Genomic DNA, 24,305 nt, shown 5'->3' on the forward strand with positions numbered 1-24,305 from the left:
CCCTCCCAGCTCCGCCAGAGTTCTCCATGTGTTTTAGGGAAGGGGGCACTAGCAGGGCAGAGGGTGCTGATGGAGCTATTGATTAGCTCAAGTGCCTGCACATTCTGGCAGCCCCGTAGCTGCCTGCCTCTGAGCCCCTCTGTGGTGCCTTCTTTAGTTCCATACATGTTTCTAGGGGGCCAGGGCTCAAGGCCCGGCACATGGGAGGCACTTGCACATATTGGCTGAATGAATCAATGGATGAACGAGCACGAGGATTAGAGCTGGAGGTTTTTTGCTTCATGTCCTAGCTGTGCCACTAATGTCTTTTGAGTCCCCAGGTTAAGTCACTGCTGCAAGTTGGGCCTCAAGAGTCTAATGGACACAACGATGACACACCTGGCTGCTTCCACACAGGTGGCTGGAAGGGCTCCATGGGAGAAAGGATGCGAAAGGTACGTCAGGACTCACCCTGCAAGTCTCGGCTGTGAGTACTTAGTACCTGCCTCGTGTAAGACCCTGTGGGAGCTACCAGGGCGGTGCAGCCTGGGCAAGGCAGCTCTGTCACCATTCTGTCAGAGGACATCTACCCGGTGGCTCCTCTCCTGGCTGTCACATCAATGTGTGCTTCTGCGTCTTCCCAGACCCCCATGTGCCCCTGTACTCACCTTCCGGTCCACACAGGCCACAGAGCGTCCGGCAAACAGGCTGGCCACACCCCGGGCCACATTGACCTCGTCACTCAGGATGTCTTCCCACCGGTTATTGCGGAACTTGAACAGTTTGTCTGTGTATGTGGCCACCCCTGGAGAGAGGAGGAAGGGAGGATCAGATTGGATAGATGGACCAGGTACCGATTCTGGCCTCTGGGTGTGTCTCCTGGGACCTCCCACAAGGTGGCTGGGACCGTGGTGGTCCTTAGTGGCACACAGACCTCAAGTAGCTGAGCCTGTGCTATTTGGGCTGCTTAGGTGTTTTCATTGTGAACTGACCCTCTGGTTGGCCCTGGAAGAGGTAGTGGGCTTAGGCTGAGGGAGACAGGACAACGGTTATGAACTTGGGGTCTAGAGCAAATGAGAGCGAGGCGCAATCTCATTTCTGCCTCGATTCTACTTCTAGGTTCCAGATTTTTGGTTAAGTTGCTTGGGACCAGTTTTTGTTTGTAAATGAGGACGACAATAATAACTACAGTCAAGTTTACTGCAAGGAATAAATGAGATGCTGCACAGGAAAGGTTTGGCACGGTACCCCCCAAAATGGTAGCTGCTATTAGATAGAAATGATTTCCCCATTTTATAGATGAGCTACTCTCCGAAGTCCTATAGAGATGAGAGCTGTGCACTGCAGGGGTTTGGAGAGTCAGTGACTTTGTGAGTGTGAATGAGTGCTCAGGGTCAGAGTGTGCAAGTGTGTGTAAGAGAACAAATGAGTAGCAGGAGAGAATGGGCGTGCAAACATGTGCATGTGTGGGTGTGGGAAAGTGAGGGACGGAGTGTGAGTGTGGCATTGAGGAGAGAGAAGCGGATCCCAGTCCCTCGAGTGGCTCAGCCCAGGGATGACAAAGGACCTCTAGGCCGCAGTTTTCTTATCTGTGGAAGACAAAGGCAGTGGTAACCACATTCCAGTTTACTGAGAGGGTCTGAAGGGTTTTGTTTGGGGCTTCCTGAGCCCAGGGGCTGCTCAGACCTGGAGCGTCGTGGGTGAGATCTGGAATTGGCCTTAGGGATGCTGGCTGGGCACTGAGGAGCCGGCCCCTGGAACAGGGCCACCCCGTCCCTGCCTGCCTGGAGGGACGGCTGAGCCCTGGTCCACAGAGGAGGGAAGGCCTCCCCATGGGGAGCAAGCGGGGTCTGCAGCGTGATTGTAGGGGAGGTTTCTGGGGATCCACAGGTGCGGGTCGGCCCAGCGCTGTGTGGCGGGGGAGGGAGGCCGGCAGGGAAACTAAAGCACTGGTGTGTTCCTCATCCTCTGGCCCTGGTTTCCTCATCTGAGAATCGTGATAAGAGCTGTGCCTCATGCACACTGTCGCTGTGGGCGTCACATGAGAAAACACACACGAAGCCCTGGTCACAGGTCCTGTAGGCCGGGCAGTGGCAGCTTGACACCACCGCAGGCCCAGGGCCCCTCACAGAAACCCCTGGGGCCCAAATGTGTCTAGAAATTTAGATTTTTATCTCAGACAGATAACGCGGTGCGCATACCATTGGTTATATAACACCCCAGCAGAGACTGGGGGTGGCACCCCATAATTAAACACATTAATATTTCTGCAGTGAAACATGAATATTCACATTAAGTGGGATAAATAAAGCTTATAAAGAGTTCACATCGGCTCGGGCTATGTTTTGCTAACTATCCATTGAATTTCCCACAAACTTATTAACAGCGCTTGAGGCTTTCGGAGTGTTCTGGACTTCAGGACAGTGGAGAAGGGGCTTGAAACTGGGCTGCCGTCATCTTAGCTGTTCTCAGAGCAGAGCTTGTCCTCGCTTCCAGATGCCTGGGAGCCTCTGAGGATGGCCCTTGTAGGTTTTTGGGTCTCCAGCCTTCACCAACAACAAGCAACGCTTGTCTGTCTCTGTCAAACCAGGGCCCCTCAGCTGCTTGGTCCCTTCCTGAAGTGCCTTGGTTACACTCCACCAAAGCTTGGGCCAAGAAGCAGCTGCTGGCAGCTGGAGCTGGCAGAGCTTGGATGGGCACCTCTGGATTCAGTGTGAGAAATTTCTGAAGCCATTAAGCTTCCGCCTCAGCTAGACAAGAAGAAAAAATAGGCCGGGGTCGGGGGATACTCTGTTCCCCTCTGTCTGGCTCATCATCTCTAGTTCCCAAAGTGTGCTTTGTGGAACCCTGGTCCATGCCAGCTGCCTGGAGAAAGGATCCCACGTTCATTTGGGTTTGGAAAAGACTACACACTTGCCAAACTCCTAAATATTTTCAACAGACGTCCATCTACTACAACTTTGAAAACTCCTGCAATAAATCACCCTCTTAATTTTATTGAGTCTTGTCTTTTCCAAACATATTGGCCATGGAAACCCTTTGGAAGCCCACCTATTTAGTGCCCCATAGAACCAGCACCGATCTTAGTATGTTGCTGTCCTAGGAGGCTGAGCAGGCTCTGGGCTTTGTTGGCCAGAGGAATTTGGGGTGCCATGTGCTCTTAGCGTCTCTCCCTTGCCAGCCTCCTGGCTCTGAGCTCACCAGGGACTCCCAGAAGAATAAACTAATTAAGGTAAAATGTGCAACAGCGATGCAGAGTCTTGTAGATCATAAATGGGAACGGCAAAATCAATGGCAGCCCTTCTGCAGGCAGAGGCCCGGAGGCCTGGGCGACAGGAGGGATGGGAGCCTGTGATTTAGGAAGAGCAAACGCGCTGGCAGCTGCAACCTGGGTAATTAGGTGTGTCAGGAAGACAGATCAACAGCGAGCTGTGCGGGTCGATGGCACAGGCAATAAACACCCAGCACTAGCCCCTGGCCCGTGTCAGCGTGCACACCCACCTCCTGGCTCCTTGTAGTGGTGGTACTCTGCCCTGGGGCCCCTCACCAAGGCAGGGACAAGCTGCTCGGGGAGTGGAGAGGCTGTTAGGAGCAGCAGAGGGGGACTCTCTTGGATCCCTGGGAGAGACAGGAGGGCATTCAGGGGCCGGGTGGGCTTTCTGGATAGCCCACAGGCCCCAGGAGAGGCAAGTCTTGGAATTCCCATTCCACGCCTTGACATTCAAGGAGCTTGGAAGGTCTGAGTCCAGGGGCGCTTCCAGTTGCTGACAGGTGCCCAGGGTGGGAAGGCCCAGTGGGTGGGGCTCAGGTTCTCACCATGCACTGCCAGGTGCTGTGTGAGGCCGCAGGGAGGGACTGTGTCTGTCCCTGACCCAGGGTGCTTAGTCTGTTGGACACTGAAGGGTGGGCAGAGGAAATGCCACGGGTCAGGGGTAAAGCTGGTACTAGTTAACACTTTCTGTGTGCAGGCACATCACACAGAGTCACTCATTCACCCCATGAGGTAGGTACTGTTTTCATGCCCACTGTACAGACGAAGTGTCTGAGATACAGGAGAAGGCAACTTGCCTAATATCCCACAGAGACCAGCAGGGCAGGACTGCATGATATACCTGAACACGCCATGAAATCAGGATGGACGAGGTCCCTGTAACCAGGGAAGGCTTTCTGAGGGAGGAGGCAGCCGAACTGACTTGGAGGGCCATACTCCTGGGTGCGTGGCACTTCGTATGGTCAGGCTCTGCGCAAAGCACTTTCCTTTTTCACAATCCTCATCTCCTCCAAACCCTCTAATCCCGTTTTACCGATGGAGAAATTGAGGGTTCGAGAGGTTAAGTCCATTGCCCAGGGTCCCAGAGCTGGCGAGCGGTGGAGACAGAGTGGAAGCCAGATCTCTCTGGGTGCAGAGCCAATGCTGAGCACTGTGCTCACAGCTTCGGCCAGGCAGGGTGGCAAGAGACAGGTATTGGGGGGATCCTGGGTTTGTCCTGAGAAAGGGTGTGTGCAGGTGGAGGAGGAGAAACATGCAGGGCAGGGGGACCCCATAATTCCTTGGCTGAGGACAAAGGGGCAAGGTGGCTTCTGGTCTGGGGTGTCATGGGGAGACAGTGTTTGCAGAAAGATTAAACTGGCGGTGGAGGAGGGTTGGATGGGCTGGCCTGGGAGAAAATGTAGGGGTGGCCACTGGGGTAGGCGCTCCAGCCTGATTTGTGGGGCAGCCCTGGGAGTGGGGAGGAAGCTCTGGGTACAGGAGTCCACGGCAGAAAGGGCAGGGGCTGGCCGGGTGTGACCCTGGGGCATCCACGGTGGGGATTCCAGCAGGGATGCCGGGCCAGCTGAGGCCTGTGGAGGTGTGGGGGTGGGAGGGGCTTGGCTTTGGACAGTTTGCATTTGAGGTGGTCACAGGAGGGCAATAAGGCACATGCAACAGGTCACTGGTCTTGAGGGACGACAGCTTGCAGAGCAGCGGGGCTGGAGTGGGAAGAGGAGAGGACCAGGCCGGGCATTGAGCCCCAGCGGCAGCCTCGTTTGGGGCACAGGCAGGAGGGGCAGAGAAGGGGGAGTTGTCCCACACCTCAAAAAGGGGAAGGGGCTTCCTGAGGAAGACCAGAGCGTCCAGGACAGCGCTGTCCATCAGGCAAACGGCCCTCCATTCACTGCCCCTTCACCCACCCCTGCACACCAGCTTTGCCCCCAGGGGGCAGCTTGGAGCCTCTGGCAGCGGGAGTCAGGGCCATCAGGGCTCTTCCTAAGGGTCACTGGCGTTATGCCCCGTCAGGGCTGCGAGGGAGGTGACCTGACTGTGACCTGAAACTGGGGGGCAAAGAAGAGTGAGAAGGCGTGTGTGGCAGGGCAGAGGTCTCAGCCTCCAACCTCACTCCATGGCAGGGACCACGCCCACCGAGGCTCAAGGGGCAAGTCTGCACTGTCTTTTTCCTATCTATCAAATGGGTAATGAGAATGGCCACCAGGTTGTGATGAGCATTAAATTAGATAAAGCACGTAAAGTGCTTAGAGCAATGCTTGTGATAAGGTCAGTAAATAACAACGTCCATCGCCTCCTCCTCCTCCTCCTCCTCCTCCAAGGGATAGCAGGGCTGGACTGGGCAGATCCTCGTGAGCCACACCTCAGGAGGCAACTGTGGCATCAAGTTAAAAATGCTTTACAAAGACTCACTCCAAGGAAAGCCAGCCGAGCGGTGACAGTCCCAGGGGGACAAAGAACTACTTCAGGCAAAGGACATTTTCTAAAAAGAATAAACTCAGGTGTCCCTGGTCCTATTTATAATTCCTGAGCCCACCTTCCTTCCTCTGCCCCTGGGTGGAGAGGCAATCCGCCAGCGCCTGCCCCCATCAGCCCCTCTAGGGCCCTCCGCAGTCTGCCAGGACGGCTGGCCTTCAGGTCACATGAAGTGGGCTCAGGGCCAACTCACTAGCCCTGAGGTTGCTCAGCTTCCTGTAAGTAGCCACGCTGAACTTGGAACCATGGTCCAGTACTGCAAAGCCCCCTGCCCCAGTGTTACAGAGCAGGGGCAGCTTGTCCGGGTGGGGGCAGTCCCCAGCCCCCAAGGAATCTCATTCTTTGTAGGGCCAAGGCCCTGGTCTCTGGGGCCCCTGCTCCTCACTGTGTGCTTCCGCAGGGTGTGAGGAGGCTCAGGGTGTGAGGAGGCGTGATGAGGGGGAAGGGGAAGGAGCCTAGCCGACCCTGAGCTCATCTCCCCAAACAACGGGGCCCTGCTGGGACAGCTGAAAACCAGGACTTTGCATCCAAGTGAAACCTGGTGGGGAGATCAGGAGACTAGAATCCATCCTAGGGCCTAGAGAATCCTAGGAAAAGAGGGTGGAGACTCGGACTCTCAGGGTGGGGCCCTAGAGCCTGCTTTTCTAAGAGTTTCCAGCTGACTCCAGAGCCACTGGCCCATGCATCACACTGAACAGAGAGGCGCAGAGCTTTCGGGGGCAGTTGGAACCGGGCCTGGCTGAAGGGGCTGCTGGACAGGGATGCTTCTCTCAAGAGCAGACCGCTCATCTGTTGCGTAGGCAGAAGAGGCCAGAAGTGCAGCCCATCTGAATCCCCTTTCCTCTCTGTAGTGCGGTGACTAACACCTCCTTCTCCTCCCCTCTCCTCTCCTCTCCTCCCCTCTCCTCCCCTCTCCCCTCTTCCCCTCTCCTCCCCTCTCTCCTCTTCCCCCTCTCCTCTCCAAGAGGTTACAAAAGCCCTTGCAGAAGCCTCTCTGGGTATGACACACAGCCCAGCAACCATAAAAGAAAAGAGTCATAAATTCAGATCCATAAAAATGAAAGTTTTCTACATTACAAAACCCACCCATGAGCAAAGACAAAAGAAAAATGACAAACAGGGAGAATTATCTGCAACTTATATTCCAGACGAAGGGCTAATTTCCCTAATTTATAAAGAGGTGTTCCAAATCAATAATAAAAAGCCAATAATCAATAGAAAAAAAATGGGCAGAGGCTATGAGCAGACAGGAGTTTCAAATATATACAAATATTCTCAGCCTCACTCATTTAAGAAAAATGAAAATTAAAACTACACTTGGAAATCAATTTTTTCCTATCAGATTGGCAAATCCAAAAAAAATTGATAAAACATTTGTGTTAGTGAGTGTTGGAAAGTACTCGCTCAGGGACATGGCTGATGGGAGTGTAATGAGTACTGTCTCTAGGGAGAGCAATTTGCTACATTTATCAAAACTACATGTGTGTATTCCTTTGACGCAGCCACTGTTTCTGTGAATTTATTTTACAAATAAACCTGCAAATGTGGGAAATGGCATATTGTGCAGGCTTATTCATTTGGTGGCATTCTTTGTAAGGACAAAGTGACTGCAAGCAATCTAAATGCTCACCCATAGAAAACCAATTAAATTAATGGCAAATCTATATAATGGAGTACTATACAGCCATAAAAAGAATGAGAAAGCCTTCTGTATATTGATTGCCATGCAATAATACCCAAAATATATTGAAAATGCAAAGGGCTGGAGTGTGAGCAGGGCCTGCTACTGTTTGTAGAGAGAGGAGGGAGGCAGCATATGAATTATTTTTTAACAGTACCTTTTCTTATGCCCATTTTGTTGAGTTGAATAAGTAAAAATAAACTGAGTGGTGGGCTTCACACTGAGTTACTACCCGCACTCCTGCTACCCCAGGCTAGTCACATGTGCAGGATTCTCAGGGCCACGGAGCAAGGTGGGTGGGGTGGGCCAGAGCAGGACCTTCAGGGGGATGGCTCTGTCCAGGAGCTTGGGATTCCTGGGTTCCTGGAGGTGGAGGGAGGTGCTGGCGTCTGCTTCTGGTCACCTGTTGCCCTGTTTACCCTCCCACTTGGGTGGCACAGAAGGGCACTGCCTGAAAGCCCTGCCTGATATTTTTCTAGGCCAATTAAGAGATAAGAGTGTTTCCTCCGCGGGGCTGAGGTCCTTCCTCCCCTCCCCCTCCCCTACCTACTTTCTAGCTCTTATCCCGCTGAACCCTCTTGGCACCCACCCGGGTGGTGCCTTCTGCACACCAGGGCCCGCCCCCTTTCTGTCCCTAGGCTCCTCCCCGTGGGTCAGGAGGAAGCCCTGTGCTCCCCAAGGACACTCTCAGACGCTCTGTCTTTCCCAGAGCCACAGAATCATAACAGCTACTGTTAGTGCGCATGAAGTCCTAGGTGTCCCACGAAGCCATTTCCATTCATTATCCCAGTTGTCCATTCAAAAATGTATACTTAATGTTTTCTAAGTGACAGGCACTTCTTTGGGTCCTGAAGGACAACAGTGAACAAGACAGAGTTTCCGCCTGCTCCCGCCCCCGGGAGTGAATACTAGTAGGAGAGACGGACCCCAAACAAGAATAGAGCACCTTCAGTCAGGGGTCAAAACCAAGACGGAAATCTAAGCCACTGGAGGGCGCAGGGAGTGACCAGGTGTGATTTTAGATAAAGTGTTCAGGGAGGTTTATTTGAGGATTGAACCTTGAGGAAATCAGCAGGAAAAGCATTTCAGGCAGGAGGAACAGCAAGTGTTCCTGCTTCAGGTGGAAACGTAGTGAGGAAGAGAAGATTGGAGCGAGGATCCGAAAGGCGACCCCAGGCCGCACCAGGAGGGGTGCTGGATGATGCTTATGACCTTGAATACAGTCTACGGAGCCCTTGGAGGGAGCTGAGTTTATGAAGTTGCTATGCTTTTTTTCCTTTCCTACGCATGAAGAGTTGAGGCTGAGAGAAGCCACACATCTCACCCAAGGCCACCCAGTAAAGAAGGTGTAGGTGCAAGGTTTGAGGAACAGATTCCCACAGGACGCTGCAGGGTCTTGGCCTCTGCCAGGGACTCCAATGCAGACATCCCCAATGCCAGCTGAGGGAAGGGAGAAGAACTCTTTCTGTAGGTTCCTCTAACACCCTGAAGGCCATGATGGGATTGGGCTGGCTGGGGTCCCGGAGTGGCTTTCGGGATCCCCCACAGTGGGCCAGGTAGCCATGGCTGGTTGCTGTGCCAGCTGGACCCAAGAAGTGCTGACCGGGCACAAACGGCCCGGCTCCACCCAACACCCCATCGATGAATCAATGGAATCGCTCAACTGAAAAATTAACTCAAGCCCACGGGCCTCCCTCAAACCCACAGAAGGTCACCAGGAGGTGTGTGCCTGGGGCTGAGGCTGCTGGGCACTGTCACCCTTGCCCTAGGCCTGGGGGCCAGCGCCAGCCTCTGAAGGCTTATGCCACCCTCCCAGGAAACCCGCCGTCCGGGCCCCCACCTGGCCTGCCCACCCTTGCTGTCCCTCTACCCGCAAACCTCCTCTTAGGCCAACGGCTCAGCCCACCTGCTCTTGCTGGGACTTATTTATCCAATTTTAATTGAGAATTCAGGATGGTCAAGGTCTGGTTTTGGCCACCAGGGATCACGAGATGACCAGTACAGGAACTTCCTCCTCAGGGAGCTTAGAGTCCTACGGGCTGGGAGAGGGGAGTCAGACACTTAGAGAAAAGGCTGGGTTGGGGGAGATCATGAACTTCAGGACGGGATTTTTGTGGTTCCTGTGCTGATGTGTCCTAGAACAGTGCCTGGCACACAGTAGGTGCTCAATGAAGTGAAAGCGTTCATGGGTGGATGGGGCCCAGCAAGAGCAGGTGGGCTGAGCCATTGGCCTAAGAGGAGAAAGAGGCTGGGTTGGGGGAGATCATGAACTTCAGGACGGGATTTTTGTGGTTCCTGCGCTGATGTGTCCTAGAACAGTGCCTGGCATACAGTAGGTGCTCAATGAAGTGAAAGCGTTCATGGGTGGATGGGGCCCTTGCTGGGCTGAGCATGAAAATGACAGAGTCTGAGGCAGTGGCCCTTGTCTTAGGCCACAAGCGGGAACTGGCTGGGAACATTGTAACCTGATAACTGGGTCCATCTCCAGCCTTGGGGGTGGGTTGCCTGGGGGGCAGCTCAGCAGGGTTCATCGAAAGCTCCCAGGAGATGCTAACTGGCAGCCGGGCTGGGAAACCCTGCTCTGGAATTCACAGCGGAGACCTCTAAGAGTGGGAGGGGTCGCTGCTACAGAGACACCCTGGGCTCTGTGTTGACTGAGTAGGGGTGAGTCTGTCCCTTCCTCTGTCATCTGCCTGCTGAGGCCACCTAGGACAGCCTTCCACGGTTGTCCCTGTTCCTCCTTTCAGGCCTTCCAGAACCTTCCTGGGGACTTGCCCCTTCCGTAGACGCCTCTTGGTGCTGCTCCCTGCCTGACCTTGCCCCACATTAAAGAGTTGATCAGCCCATCAATTAATTGTGTCCTAATCCAATCTTGGCTTGGTTGGAGAGAGGGCAGTAAATCCAGCTGGGTAATCATGCCCTGATATTTGTGTAGGGATAATTACCGTCTCTCAGGCATCACTTGGTGGCAATATGAGATGAAAACCCATAAAACACCACTCGGGGCTGTGGCTCATTGTTTCTGGGCTGCACAAGTCTGGCTGCCCGCCAGCCAGCTCCGCCCACCCTGCCCCTGGCACGGGCCCCAACCTCTTCCCCTCCCATTCATGCAACCCGGAGCTCCACATCGGCCGACCGGGGGCTAGATCCTGGCTCGGGCTTGGCAGTCAGCAGGGGCAGCATTGTGGCTCAGGGAAGAACAGGAGTGGGGGACACGAAGGGGGGGCACTGCTGGTCAGCAGAGCCTCCAGGAGGTTGTGGGGGAACTGGGACGGTGCTCGCACAGATCTGAACCATAAGGTCCCAAGCAGAGCCAACCCAAGTGCTTGCTGCCATCTGGAGGAGCCCAGAGCACATCCAGTCTGCCTCTCCCAGGGGGAGGCCATGGCTAGGGCTTCCCCACAGATGGTATGGCCCCACAGGAGTGGACTGTATTCTAGTGGGACAGGGGCGGACCTGAGAAAATGCTAGACTTGGGGACGGGGATCTACCTCGATCCTCAGTCCCCAAAACACAGCCCCCAACCTGAGAAGCATAGAGCGCCCACTGCGGGTCAGGCTCGCTTCTGGCCCCAGAGGACAGAGGATTGAGGGGAGCCAGAGTCTTGCCTGAAGGCGAGGATCTGGAGTCAGATCTTGGTTTGAATCCTAGGACTTGCAGGCTGTGAAGATGTGGGCAAGGTGGGTCACCCCTTTCCTCAACTCTCCAGTAGGACGACTGGCGCATTCCTGGCTGAGCTGTTGTGGGCTCACATAAGAGCAGTCGAGTGTGCAGGTGGGGGCCTGGCACCCAGTAGGTGCTCCTTAAGCACTGGCATTCATTGGCCTGTTGTTCAGCCTCCTGGGCATTGATTTCCCTCCTGCGTTCCTCAATGTGTAGATCATCGCTACTCAGAGTGTGGTCCCTGGACCAGCGGCACTGCTAAGGCCCGGGAGCATCAGAACGCAGGCTCTAGGTGCCCCTGGCCTGCAGAGCCAGAGCCCACCAGACCTCGGGGTGACTCCGACGCACACTGCAGTTTGAGAAGCTTTGGCAAAAGATCCACAGACTCACGGTCTGCCTTCCTCAGAGTTGTATCCCCAGCACCCCGTCACCCAGCACCTCTGTCTGGCACCCAGGGAGTGAGGGGCAAGAATCTCTGGAAGATGCATGAGCTAAAAGCTGGGGGGTCCCTGGGGGGACTTAAAAGCAGCCGAGAAAGGCCCCAGAAGAGGCATGGAGGGTGACTCTAGGGACCATGTTCTGGCTGCAGAAGCCACCCATGGGAGTAGCCATGGGAACGAGGTGACGAGGACACACAGCCAATTCATGCCACTCCACCTCAGTCCAGAGTCCAGGAGACGATGATCCAAACTTCATTATGAGAGAAGACGAGGTCAACTGGGGGTCTCTGCTGGACGCAGGAGGTCCCAGGGGCAGTGGGCACTGTGCCTAGAGCCAGCGACGGTCGCCTAAGGGTGGGCCAGGGTCCCCAGGCCCCCCCCCCCCTGCCATCGGTGTTGGGAGGAGAGGCCAGAGGCCCATGCTTACCTGAGAAGGCATTATTGGTGTTGAGGAAGTAGATCTCCTCGCGGCCATCCCCGTCAATGTCGCAGGCTGTGACCCCAATGGCGTTCCCCTGACGGTCCCGCAGCGCATAGTAGGGTGAGCTGCGCTCATCTACAGCAATGTTCACCAGCCGCTTCTGGGCCCGGTCATACTTCAGAACCAGGTTAGGGCCATTGTACCTGGAGGAGGGTGGGAGGGGACATTGGGGAAGAGCTGCTGGGTGGCCTGGGAAGCAATTCAGCCCCAGGGGATTCCCAGGGATCCCAGCCTTGATGAGGATCAAAGAGGACCCAGTCAAGATGAGAGTCAACTAGACCCAGGTAGGTCACAGTATAAGGAGTGGGGTGAAGGAGGGGAGTGGGCAGTGACAACCCTGTTACCAGAAGTTCGACTGAAGAAAACAAAAATTCCCTTGCATTTATGTAGACCATTTCAAAGTGAAAGGCATGTTCACATTGATGACCTCATTAGTTTAAGTCTAACAACAGTCAAAAGAGAGTGGCATGGGGTGGGGGCTGTATTGTTAACCCAGGCAACTGATGAGGTTCATCAGGGAAACTGAAGCTCAGAGAGGTTGAGTGCCTTTCCCAAGGTAACACAGAGTGTCAGGTGCTGGAACTTGAGCCCAGGCCCTTCCTGCTCTTCCAAGAGACCTGGCATGAATGAGCCCTGGAGGAATAGAAGACTGCGACTCTGAGGATGGAATAACTCTCTCCTGACGAAAGTCCCACCATTTAAATAGTCATGCGAACTTAACATCTCCCGTGGGAGAACAAGAGCACCTCTAAAGCTACCAGGCAGACCTGTCCCATCTCTTTTCCTAAGGGACTCAAGACAAGGATGAAACTGGCCTGTCTTGCCTCAGGGCTTGTAGTGCTGTTCCCTCTGTCTGAGATGCTGTTCCTCCAGATATCCACACTGGCTCCCTCCATCACCACCTCCGGGTCCTTGCTCAACTGCTCCTTCTCAGTGAGGCCTTCCAAGTCCACAGCCACCACAGCCCTGGGCTCTTTTTCCCTTGCCCTGATCTCTTCCCCTCCGTTGCTGCCACCTCTTCTCCATCTGCTGGCTCATCTCTTCCCTCTCTGGCTCTTTGCTGGAACGTCAGCTCCCAGAGGACAGAGCTCTGTTCCTTTTGTTCTCAAATACTGGGCACACAATAGGTGCTCAATAAATATTTGTGGGGTGAATGAGTGGAGCCTCAGAGCTCCACTGTGTCTGGGGTCTAGGGTGGACATGTCCATGGTGGGTTTCTTCCCAAGGCCTGGACATTGGAGATGGTGAAGGCCCAGCAGGAGTACTCCCTCCCACCTCCTGGAAGACCAGCCCCTCCCGAGATAGGTCCAGCCGCCGGCTGAGAACCCTGGGGAGGGCAGACAGCCCTCCCAGATCTTTGGGGGAAATCGCTTCTCTCTTCCTGAAACAGATCCAGACTGGCCCTCTCTCTTGTCACCACGATGCCGAAGCCTGCAGAGTTTGGGGGTGCTGAGCAGCTGGCTGGGCGCCTTCTGGCACCCATGGTGTGTGAAGGGAGAGACGGGGCTCCTGGGGGGCTGAGTCAGCGCCTGGTGATGGAAGGTCGCGCCTTAGTACCTTGACAAAGTGCGTCTGAGGGCGCGCGCCACCTTTGGACTCTGCCGAGGCAGGGAGACAGATGCTTGGGTTCCAGCAGGGTCAGCAGCTGGCTCCAGCCCCCCGGGACAGGAAGTGCCTTGGGAGTGCTAAACACTGGCCCTGCAGGCCTCGGAGCCTCTGCTCCCCCATCGCTACTGCACCTGGGAAGGTGCCGGCACTCAAGAGCGCTTGGGCCTTCTTCAAAGCTTACATGCTTGTCCTGCTTGAGCCCCACACAACCCCAGAGAGAAAGAAAGACAGGCAGATGCTGTCCAGGGTGCACAGACTCCAAGTGGCAGCACCGGGCCTCCCAGGACGTCTCCAAATCCCACGTTCTGCCCCCGCGGTCCGTGATGCCAACCAACATCCCTAATCCCAGGCCTGATCTTTCCCGCCAGCTTCCCCCAAAGAAGCCACTCTGAGAAATGACCTGAGGACTTCGCGCAAATGGCGGAGGTGATGATAATCCCACATTTCGATAGCACTTTACAGTATACAAAGCACTTTCTCATCTTTGATCTCCTTTGCTTCTTAGGGATCCTGGCTCTCTGCCAGAGGTGAGGCTGCAGACTTTGGGCTGGTCAGTTCCCCTCTCTAAGAGCTGGGTTCCTCCTACGTGAAATGAGAGAGTTGGGCTTGTGAGAGGGTCACAAAGTGGATGGGCATGCGCAGCGGTGGGGGTGTGCCTCTGGGCCTTCTATTCTGTTTCGGCCACAGTGTTTCTACGTTGATGTATTTTATTATTCTATGATCTACGTTGGGCCTGCACAATGAGGTGTCCCCAGGCCTCCACGGTGACCTGGGCAGTCTGATGCTCTGGTCCTCTTCCCCCACCTGTACCCCTAGGTACTCCCAGACATGGAGCCCACCCAACGGCTCCTGAGTGGGGTTCTTAACAAGCACTATGTACGTCCGGGGGCAGTGCCCGGGGTTGCCAGACCTTCCCTCCACCTGGCTGCCCTTGGCTGGCCGGCTGGCCTGCTGCCCAGAGCCTCTCACAATCCTCTCCCAGGGAAACCAGCCCGTTCCCTCCCTCCTACTCCAGGGAGCTGACACTCGGTCTGCTTCCTCGCCCTGCCCTGAAGACGCTCTGCCCTTTCCAGCAGCCCCTGTGTCTTTGCTCAGCTGAAGCTCCCCCCTCCCTCCGCTGCGGGGAATCCTCCCACCCTCCTGGCCCCCCACCATGCCTGTCCTGCCCTGCTGGCTGTGACCTCTCCGCTGAAGAGCCACAGGATTCTGCACCTTGCTTTTTCCTGTGAGGGCAGAGGTGTTTGTATTCGGTGTCCCTTCCCTCATTAAACACATGCTTCTGAGCGGGCAGCGGGCGGGGTGACTGCGCCCTACCTGTGCTGAACCTGGCACCACGTGCTGCAGGAGAAGGTGCTCCACAAACGTCGGATGTGAGCATGAGCAGGAGTGAGTGAGCGGATCAGCGTCATTCTGGGGGCCCTGGCACAGTGGTCCCCACGTGCCCAGCTCTGTGCTCAGCACTTCAGAACCACACTCTCACTTCATCCTGGTGGCGATCCCAGGACGTGGGGACTGAGGCACAGAGGTGAGGTGACTTGCCCACAGTCACTCTGTGGCACCAGTCTCCACCCTGAGGAGCCGAGGAGCTGGATGTGAGCTACCTGGGGTGACACATGTCCTCTCTCTGTCACCTGCCGGAGATTGTTGGGCACTGGAGAAATCCAGGGGGCTTTGAAGCACAGTTAAATGGGCCAGGAAGTGGGACAAGGTCCCATGCTCTTGATAAGCAGCTATGGCCTCTAATAGCCGAGGACGAGCCAGCTGGGGTCAGGCCAACAGCAACCCGGGATGGGCCCTGGCCCTGCCAGCTCCTAGCTCTGACCTTGAGCTTGTCATTCAATCCTGAGCTTCCGCGCATCTGTATCTCCAGGCTGCTGCTTACCTCACAGGATGGCTGTGAGGATTAAGCGCGAGCTGTGTGTGACAACACTTGGTAAACTGTGAAGAGTTACACAACTATACCTGCTCATCATCATGAAAAAAAAAAGAAAAGCCACAACAGACCCGAGGCACCTCCTCTGCTCTCCAGAGATTGTTTTGCAAGTTTCCAAACACTGTGTGCTTCTGCCCTGCCCCTGGGGTTCAGCCTCCAGGAGACTCCTTTATTCCCCTTTACAACCAAACTCCCCCAAAGAACTGTCTTCACTGCTCTCTCCACCTTCACCTGCCGCTGCCCGCCCCTGTCCACCTTCCACCCTCAACTTCTGCTCCTGCTCCTGTCGCCGGCTCTCACGGGGCCACGGCTAGGGAGGCCCGTTGGGTCCTCTTGCCTTTGGTCTCCCAGCAGTGCCTGGGACTGCGTCTGCTCCCTCTGCCTGTGTCCCACCTCCCCCTGGCAACGCCTCTCCTCTCTGGGACTCAGGTGCCGCCTCTTCTGGTTTTCACCTCCTCTGGCGTCCTCTCCTTTCCTCCACTGCAGGTTCCTCATCTCCCCACCCTCTTAACGTTGGGATCCCCAGACCTGGCCCTAGGCCTCCTCCTCTTCTCTCTCTCCCCTCTCACTAGCCGATAATATCCCTTCCCATGACTGACAACCCCTGAATTTATATCTCCAGCCCAGATGCCCAGCCCGAGCTCAGACTCATATATCCACCTGTCCACCTGACATCTCCCCTTGCAGGTCCCACGGCCGTCTCTGATGGAACATGTCCAAAATGGAACTATTGATTGCTCCTTCTCTCCTTCCCCTAATGGGGCACCCAGGTGCTAAAGCCAGACGCCTAAAGCCAGGAATCCTCCATACCTCCTCCACAGCTTCACATTATCAGCTCATCTTGTTGTTTCTACATCCCCCAAGAACTCAAATTCATTCTCTTTTTTCCTCCCCTACTCCCTGGGGAGCCCCTTCCCCCTGTTTCTAGTTTCCCCCCACACTGTAGCCAGAGCCATCTTTTAAACACGTAAGTCACATCACGCCATCCTCCTGCCTGGAACCATCTGGTGGGTTCCGTTGTGCTGGTGTGAAACACAGACTTGCCCTGCTCCTGGGAGCCTGGCCTTGCCTGCTGCCCCTTGGCGGCCTCCCCAAGCCCCGGGGCCTCCTTTCAGCCCTGACGTTCCAGCAGGATGGCTCTCTATGCCTAGCTCGTTCCCGCGCTGGCTCCCTCTCATCTCCTAGGTCTCATCTTAAAAGGCAACTCCTCAGAGAGATCTTGCCCTTCTCTGGTATTCCAGTCCCAGCATCCAGTTCCCTATAATTATTTGTTCACTTATTTATTGACTGTTTTTCCCAGTAAACCATAGGCTTCAAGAGGGAAGGAGCCTGGGGAAGGTACGAGAAGGTCTCTGGTGGCTGAACACAAGGCGCACTGTGACACTGGTCTCCTGTTTGGTCCTGGACCCTCCGATTTTGCTAATTCCCAAAACACACGTACAAACAGGGCAATACAAAGAGTATGTGCAGAGTTGGTCCTGGGTAAGGGTGAGACAGGAGAGCCACGCGCTGTAGACAGATGCAGAGGGTCAGTGTTTGTTCTGCTGAGAATCACTGACCCGTGTGGAAAAAGTCACTTAGGCAGTCACATGGGGGGACGTCAGATAGAAGGATGCAGTCACCGAGGACCTAGGATCTACCGTCTATTGTGCTAAACAATTTACCTGCGATGTCTCATTTTACATTAACAAAACTTTTTTCAAAAAAAGGTTTGAAGATATATGATATGATATTGATTGTGAAAATTATAAATACATAATCTTTTTCATTAAAAAAGGAAAATAATGAAAACATATATATCTGTTAGGGAGAGAGGCAGGGCAGAGAGAAGAGACGGATGTGTGTAGACCCAGAGAATGCAAGAGAGAGACACACAGCATACAGAAGTTGGAAATGAGGGACAGTGAGCTGATAAACACACACACACAGAAAGAAACAGACCCACAGAGAAACAGACCTGCATGGGGAAGGGCTCTGTAGACCCCCAGAGACAGATGGGCAGACCCCAAAAGACCCAAAGTTACGGCGTATGGCAGGACCCAGGTGTTATCACAGAGAAACAATCTCATCTGGTTACTACTTTGGCCTCTAAAGATTTTAAAAGACATGTTGAATTTTCACATCTAGGGGATATTTTATTTGTGCTCACTTCAATACCCTCATTTTATAGATGAAAAAGTTAGTTTCAAAGAAAAGTAACTTTCTGAAAGTCAAACATCTAGTGATTAGATAAAACTAAATGGAAAGGCAAACTTACCCCTTGGTCTAAAATCAGGGATCAGAGAACTATGGCCTGTTGCCTGTTTTTGTGAATAAAGTTTTATTGGAACATGGACGTGCTCACTGACGAATCATCTGTAGCTGCTTTTGCTAAACAACAGAGTTGTACAGGGACTGTCAGGCCTAACAGCTGAAAACATTTACCATCCAGCTCTGTAGACAAAGATTGCCAACCCTGGCCGAAAGGATTGTCAGCCTTATAAGTTTTAAATGATCCAACCAAAAAAAATTAGAATATGGTTAGTAAAAATTAATTTGGGGTCAGTACTCGAAAATGATCTGTTTCCTAAAACAAGTGTTTCAGGAAGAGTGAAGGTTGACTGCAAGGGTGACGTTGGGGCTTGGGATGGAGAACATGGGGCAAGAGACAACGTTTGGGGAAAAAGAGGTGAAGAAGAGTTGCTCAAGATGACCATGGAGTTCTGTAGGTGGCCTCTTTGAGGACCAGATGGCCATTTCTCAGGCCAAGAGATAAGCAGGAGCAGGACCCTTCAACTGAGTTCAGTAAGTGGTAAAAAGGATGTGGCAGGTGGTCTCTAAAAGTGGCCATCCTCATTTCCTTTCTTCCCTGTGTGCACGTTACTCCCCCCATGGAGAGGTGGAGCCTATTTCTCCTCCTTTTGCATTTGTTGGCTTTGTGGCTTGCCTTGATTGGCAGAGCATGGAGGAAGTGATGTTGAGCCAGTTCTGGGTTATCAGTCACCATGTGGGGAACCTGACTACCTTGAGTCCACCATGCACTGGGGAAAGCCAGGCTAAACCCATGGAAAAGCACCAAAGCACCAGATTTATGAGCAAAAACCTCTTGGGTCTTTCCACCGCACCCAGCCCATCTGACACCAGAAGGCCTCAGAGTGACACGGGCTTATGTCATGAACTACTTTGGGTCCGGACCAAATTCCCCATCCACAGCATTGTGAGGAATAATGAATCATTTTTTAAGCCACTAAGTTTTTGGAAAAGAAGGCAGATAATGATAACCTATCATCTCAGACCTGAAGAGAAGAATTTATTCCTGGAAAGTAGGAAAAAGGATTATTCACAAATCAGCGAAATTCTCCAGAACGGCCATCTGAATTCACAGTAGGCATGTCTGTCCAACTGAGGCCCGGGTCCAGTTGGCGTGGAAGTTGGATCCCAGAATATCTGAGCGTCTGGGCAGATATTCTACCTGAGGTGGGAGGGTAATAAGAAACCCAGGGATGTCAGAGCTCCCTGCCTTTCTACTTCCCTTTCTCTTTTCTTTTTTTTTCTCTTCCTTTCTAGCCATATCTAAATGTTTCCCATTTTGAATGCACACCTTTCAGCACTGCTTATTTCTTTGGAAATGTGTATAATGTTCTTTTTTTTTTTTTTTTTACATATTTAATTCTTCAAAAGCCACAGAAATTCAATAGGACCAGAAAACATATGGAAGGGTATTCATTCAGGAGATTCCCAGATTATATCCTGGAGTAAGATCTATCCAGAGGCCAGGTATCCACTTCAGAGGACAGGGGGTTCTGGTGAAGGGGGGTGCTGAGTGGAATGAGAAGCGCGGGGAGACCCCACAGGGGAGGAAGTTGGATAAAGTTAAAAGGGCATCTCAAAAGCACACAACAGCCAGATTTAATCTCCATTTAGGAGGTGATCAGGGCGGAGAAGACCCCACAGAGTGCTCTGTTGAAGAAAGGAACTTTAAAATGATAGAGGAAAAAACCTTTTGTCCTGAGGGGCGAATGGTTTTTCAAGAAAGGGATGCTTGGTACCGAAAGGTCAGGATAATCTGTAGTGATGAGTGTCTGTGTTCTGTGAAAACTCCACGCAGACTGATTGATTTATGCCTTGTTCTAAAAAAGCTCTGTGCTCAGCATGTGCTCCGTGCCCTTGGAATTTCTTATATTTTGATGAGCACAGAAGCACCCAGAAGGCAGAGACCATCGGAGGCAGCGCTGTCCCCACAGCGGCGGGAGAGCAGGTGCTCGGCGATGCCTGTTGATGTGGATGTTACTGTTGATGATGGCGGCGGTGAAGACGCCATCCCTCAAAGCGCGTTTCCAGGGAGAGGCAGCCGGGGAAGCCAGAGTTCCATCCACTGTCAAAGGAGGGATTCGGGGAACAGATGGAGGCTGTGTTAATCAGGGTCCTTGGGCTGCCAGTGACACACACACCCTGAACTAGCTGAGGGACTTCCTGGCTGGGGTGTCCACACTGCAGGAAGAGGAAGGCGGCAGCGAGGCCTCGGGGGCCTGGAACGGGGTTCTACCAGGAAGTGGCCAGGACTTCATTTTCCCTCCCTCTCCTGTCTTTTGTCCTTTCACCCCGTCCTTCTTCACGAGGCTTGATAAGTGGCAGCACTTCCAGGCTTGTATGTCAGTGTTCGCTCCCGGCTGGGTGGGAGATGCTTCCGTGCCTCCGTTCCAATGTGACAAGCTTCAGGGAAGAGCTCTGATTGGCCCTGTTTGGGTCACATGTCTGTCCCAGAGCCAGGAGCTGGGAGCCTACGGTTGACAAGTAGGAGTCGAGTATCATAAGGAAAAGAAGTGTCTGGAAGGATGAGGGATGTGTCTCCAGATGACAGTGACTCATCTGGTCTGTCCATTCGGAGACTCGCTTCCCATGGTCTGCTGACGGGAGGCAGCACTTCCCTGGCTCCCCCCCTCAACCCTGTGTCCTTCAGCACATCTCAAGGTCCCTTGACACCCCTCCAGAAGCCCCAGGAAGAGGTAAACAATGAACATGGAGCCAACGTCTGACTCACTGGGTTCTGGAAACCCACGGCTGCGCTCCAGGCGGCAGGGCTGGGCTGCAGGCACTGAGTTAGCGGCTGCGAGACCAGCAAATGAAACTACTTGCTGTGGATAAAGGCAAATTGCTAACTGCTAGGTTGCAAAACACTACTCTCAAGTTTTCTTTCCCTCATCCTATAAGCTGCCATCTAAAAAGCTGCTGGTCTCCATTTTCCTTTTAGTTGAAGAACTGGACCAATATGGGGGCCAGGATGGTGCAGCAAGTAGCCCACGGATTCACTGAAGAGTGAAAAACCTAAGTCAGCCATTGACTTTGTGTCACCCTGGTGGGATCCTATTTCTAGGCTGGGCACATTGCGACAGATACATGCGCATATGATGTGACTCTCTGCTCAGAGTCTCAGCTTGGTACAGCAAATAAGCAGTGGCCCCAATCCCAAGCGTTCAGAGGAGAGAGAAGTCAATTTTGCTGGGGTAAAGTCTTTATAATGAAGGTGCATTAGACCTAGAACTTGAGAGACATATAGGGTTTTCATGAGAGGCGTATGGGTAGGCGTTTACAAAAGACATGGTGTGAGCTAAGAAGCAGATCAGAGAACAGAAAAAGATGTTTAGGGAATCGGGTAGGCTCGCTGGACAACACAGAGTTGTGTATTAGATAATAGTGGAAAATAATGAAAGGCAAATCAGAAAAGTACATGCAGCTAAGATTGTGGAATTGTGGCACGCAGAGCGAGGCTTTAGATTTTATTGGTTGGAAGTAGGGAGCCATTGGAGGACTCTGACCAGGAGGTATCATTATATCCAAGTACCATCTTGGAGAGGATTATCTGGAGGTTGTCTGTGTGGAGGATTGGCCAAGGGGGAGAACGGAAACATTAGTGGACAATAATGGAAATTTGATTCCACGAGGTTCCGGTCCTTCTGAGCCAATATAAGTAGGTTTCTGTTCTTTGCAAGTAAATGACTTCCAAGAGAGGAGAGTCAAGATGGCGCAGAAGTCAAGAAAGCAAGAGTCAAAATGAGAGGGGTAGCAGCAGTGCTGAACACATTTTTTTAGGACTGGAAAAGCTAATGAAATTGACAATTTGGAAGCCACCGATGACCTTCAGGGAGGCTGTTCACCTTGAGAGGGGTCGTGGACTGAGGGCACAGGGGAATGCTTGGGGAGGCTGTGCAGGTGGCCCACTGAGGACAGAAAGGGCTCAGAGACCCAGAACATGGCCAGGACACAAGGGGCTAAGCGAGGGTGTCACCAAGTTCTGAGATCTATGCATATGTGGGGGCAAGAGAAAAAGACCTAGGAGGGGCAGTAGACTCCGGGGTACCTGGGGAAGATGAGGAGGAGGTGCAGGGAACAGGGCGTCAGGTACAGCTTATGCGTTAGGTCTGGAAAGGAGGAGAACGACTAGAACAGGATGCCCAGAGGACCTGATCTTCTCACAGGTATATGAAGGGTGAGGTTCTTACCTGAGAGGAAAGTGGGGGAGTAAGGGCTTGGGGGAGAAGTTGGAAGAGCAACCGAATGGCTTAGATATGGCCATATTCCACGGTAATTAGGACGTGCAGATGGGCTGCCTCAGAAGGTGAAGTCGGGACCACTGCAGGAGGAATGGTGAGCTGCAGAAGGCGGCGGGGTGGGGGACCCCAGACCCACAGGGAAGACAAACTGCACAGGGAGTGAAGTGGATGGGGGGCACAGGCAGAGGTGGAGTGCAGGCAGGGCTAACTCAGGGAACCAAGCTGGGGAGGGCAGCCCTGCAGATCTGACAGGGTAAAGTTGGCAGAAGCCCCTGTGGGTTCTGAGGGGGCAACACAGAGTGGCAGAGAGAGCACTGGACTTGGAGTCAGAACATAGAGGCTGGGAGGCAGTCCAGCTCTACAGTGAGACACTCATGGCAGGAGCGAGATGGCCTGAGGGTGTGTGCTGCTCTACAACTCTTGTAGGTGCTCTTGGAAGCCACCCAACCCATATGAGCCTCGGTTTCCTCACATGTCAAGTGAGGATGCCAACCTCAGCTCTTGGGTCATGGATGAAGATCATACCTGTATGACGGTTCATACGGTGGTCAGCACAGAGCAAATGCTCAGTAAACACTATCAGCAAGTCTGTCTTCTCCCTCCCACACTCAGTGTCTGACACATAATGGGAACTCCATAAATATTTTGGAAAGAGTGACTTATTATTATTACCTGGCTAGCCTTGAGCACAGAAGACTGTGAGCTCCATGAAGTTCTGGGCTATATTTTATTCTTTGAGCCCTGAACACAGTGTTTGATAAAGGGACCTGCTTATCTTCACTAGGATTCAGTTTCCTCATCTATGAAGTGGGGCTAATAATATTTGTTCTACCTCAAGATCAAATGAGATAATAAGTGCAAACCCTGGCATAGCTATAGGCTTCACATGCACGGACACACACACACACACCCACCCACACACACACACACACACCCACAGTCGCAGTGTACCTGGCTATTGTCTGCAGCGGAGGCAGCTGCCTGGGCCCCCTGGGGAGCCCTAGCTCTTCTACCCTGCTCACAGTTGCTGAATGATAGGCCCACTGAGCTGCAGGAAAGCCCTGGTAAAGGAGACGACAGTAATTTGTTGAGGGCCCGGTCAGCAGGCAGCTGTGGTTTTCTCCAGCAGGGAGGAAGTCCGGGGCTGGCCAGGGGCTGGAGGTGTACAGGAGGCTGCTTTAAGGCAGCCTGGACTGATGTCTGCATTGGACAAGCAAGGAGACACAGGTTGCTAGAGACAGGCCACAGGCCCTGGTGAGGAGCAAGGAATAGACAGGTCAGGCCCTGGTGAGGGGCAGGGCTGTCATGCAAGGATAAGGACCAGGTGGACTTGTGTTGGTCACAGCTCGCTGGGGAGTAAAGATGGCCCTCTTCAGATCAGCAAAGGCCATTCAAGGCCCTGGGCCAGATTCTGAGAGGCTGGCCCCTCTTTATGACCACAAAATTCTCTCTAGATGGCTATCTGCTGGGAATTCTAATATAAGCCGCTCTCAGGATACATGGGCCATGTTGCAACTGGAACCTATCTCCCTTTGCTCATGGGCATCTGATGCCCATGCTCCGTCCATACCTTGTGCATCCCTGTTCTGCTTGCTGGACTCCACTCCCTCTTCTCCTGGCCATCCTCTCCCAACGGGGAATTCAAGTTCCTTCTAGTGTTCCCTCTCATGCTGCAGCTAATGGGGGTACGCCTGGCTGTGTCTTAAGAAATAATGGTGAGAGGAAGCAGCAAAAGCCTTCTAGTTGCTATGGAGTGTTAACTGATGAATTCAACTCTTCATTTTTGATTGGAAGGAAATAGTTCTAGAAGAGACTCTTGCTTTAAAAAAAATATAGAGCTGCCAACTACACAAGGCGTTCGTTCATTCAGAGGGGTCTTTGTTGCCAAGCTGGTTTCAATTCCCTTCGCTGTGCATTAACACTAATCAGAATCTGGCTGTTCCGGCAAATGTGCATTAAAGTTTAGGGACAGAAAATGTTGTGGGCTAAGTATTAGTGAAAAAGTACCAAATTGGACCTAGACATTTATTTCTTTAAAGTGCTTGCTGTATAAAAATTGCCTACCTGACTGGCAATTAAGACAAATAGTTAACGTTAATTACAAATGAAAGGATAGAATATAATCTAAGATATTAGGCCAGCAGACATTTTATGGTTTGACTCATCCGCCTACAACAAAGCCCCTGCTAGAGCTGGTCCATCCTAATGGCACAAGGAGGAGGGAGCAGTTTCTTGCTGCTCAAAGCATAG

At 53.0% G+C, this 24,305-nt stretch overlaps 1 protein-coding gene across 2 annotated transcripts in view; it reads right to left on the bottom strand.

Annotated features, from left to right (window-relative positions):
* Positions 1-24,305, bottom strand: part of Crtac1 (cartilage acidic protein 1) — a 135,247-nt gene that overhangs the window by 40,047 nt on the left and 70,895 nt on the right. For both annotated transcript variants that reach the window (XM_076834589.1, XM_076834588.1), the window contains exons 3-4: positions 11,931-12,127; positions 648-784 (exon numbers count right to left, since the gene is read on the bottom strand). In XM_076834589.1, coding sequence (XP_076690704.1) covers positions 648-784; positions 11,931-12,127 — 334 coding nt within the window. The remainder of the gene's footprint in view (positions 1-647; positions 785-11,930; positions 12,128-24,305) is intronic.

The sequence above is a fragment of the Callospermophilus lateralis genome, chromosome 15 (genome assembly GCF_048772815.1).
Source record: "Callospermophilus lateralis isolate mCalLat2 chromosome 15, mCalLat2.hap1, whole genome shotgun sequence".
Lineage (NCBI taxonomy): Eukaryota > Metazoa > Chordata > Mammalia > Rodentia > Sciuridae > Callospermophilus > Callospermophilus lateralis.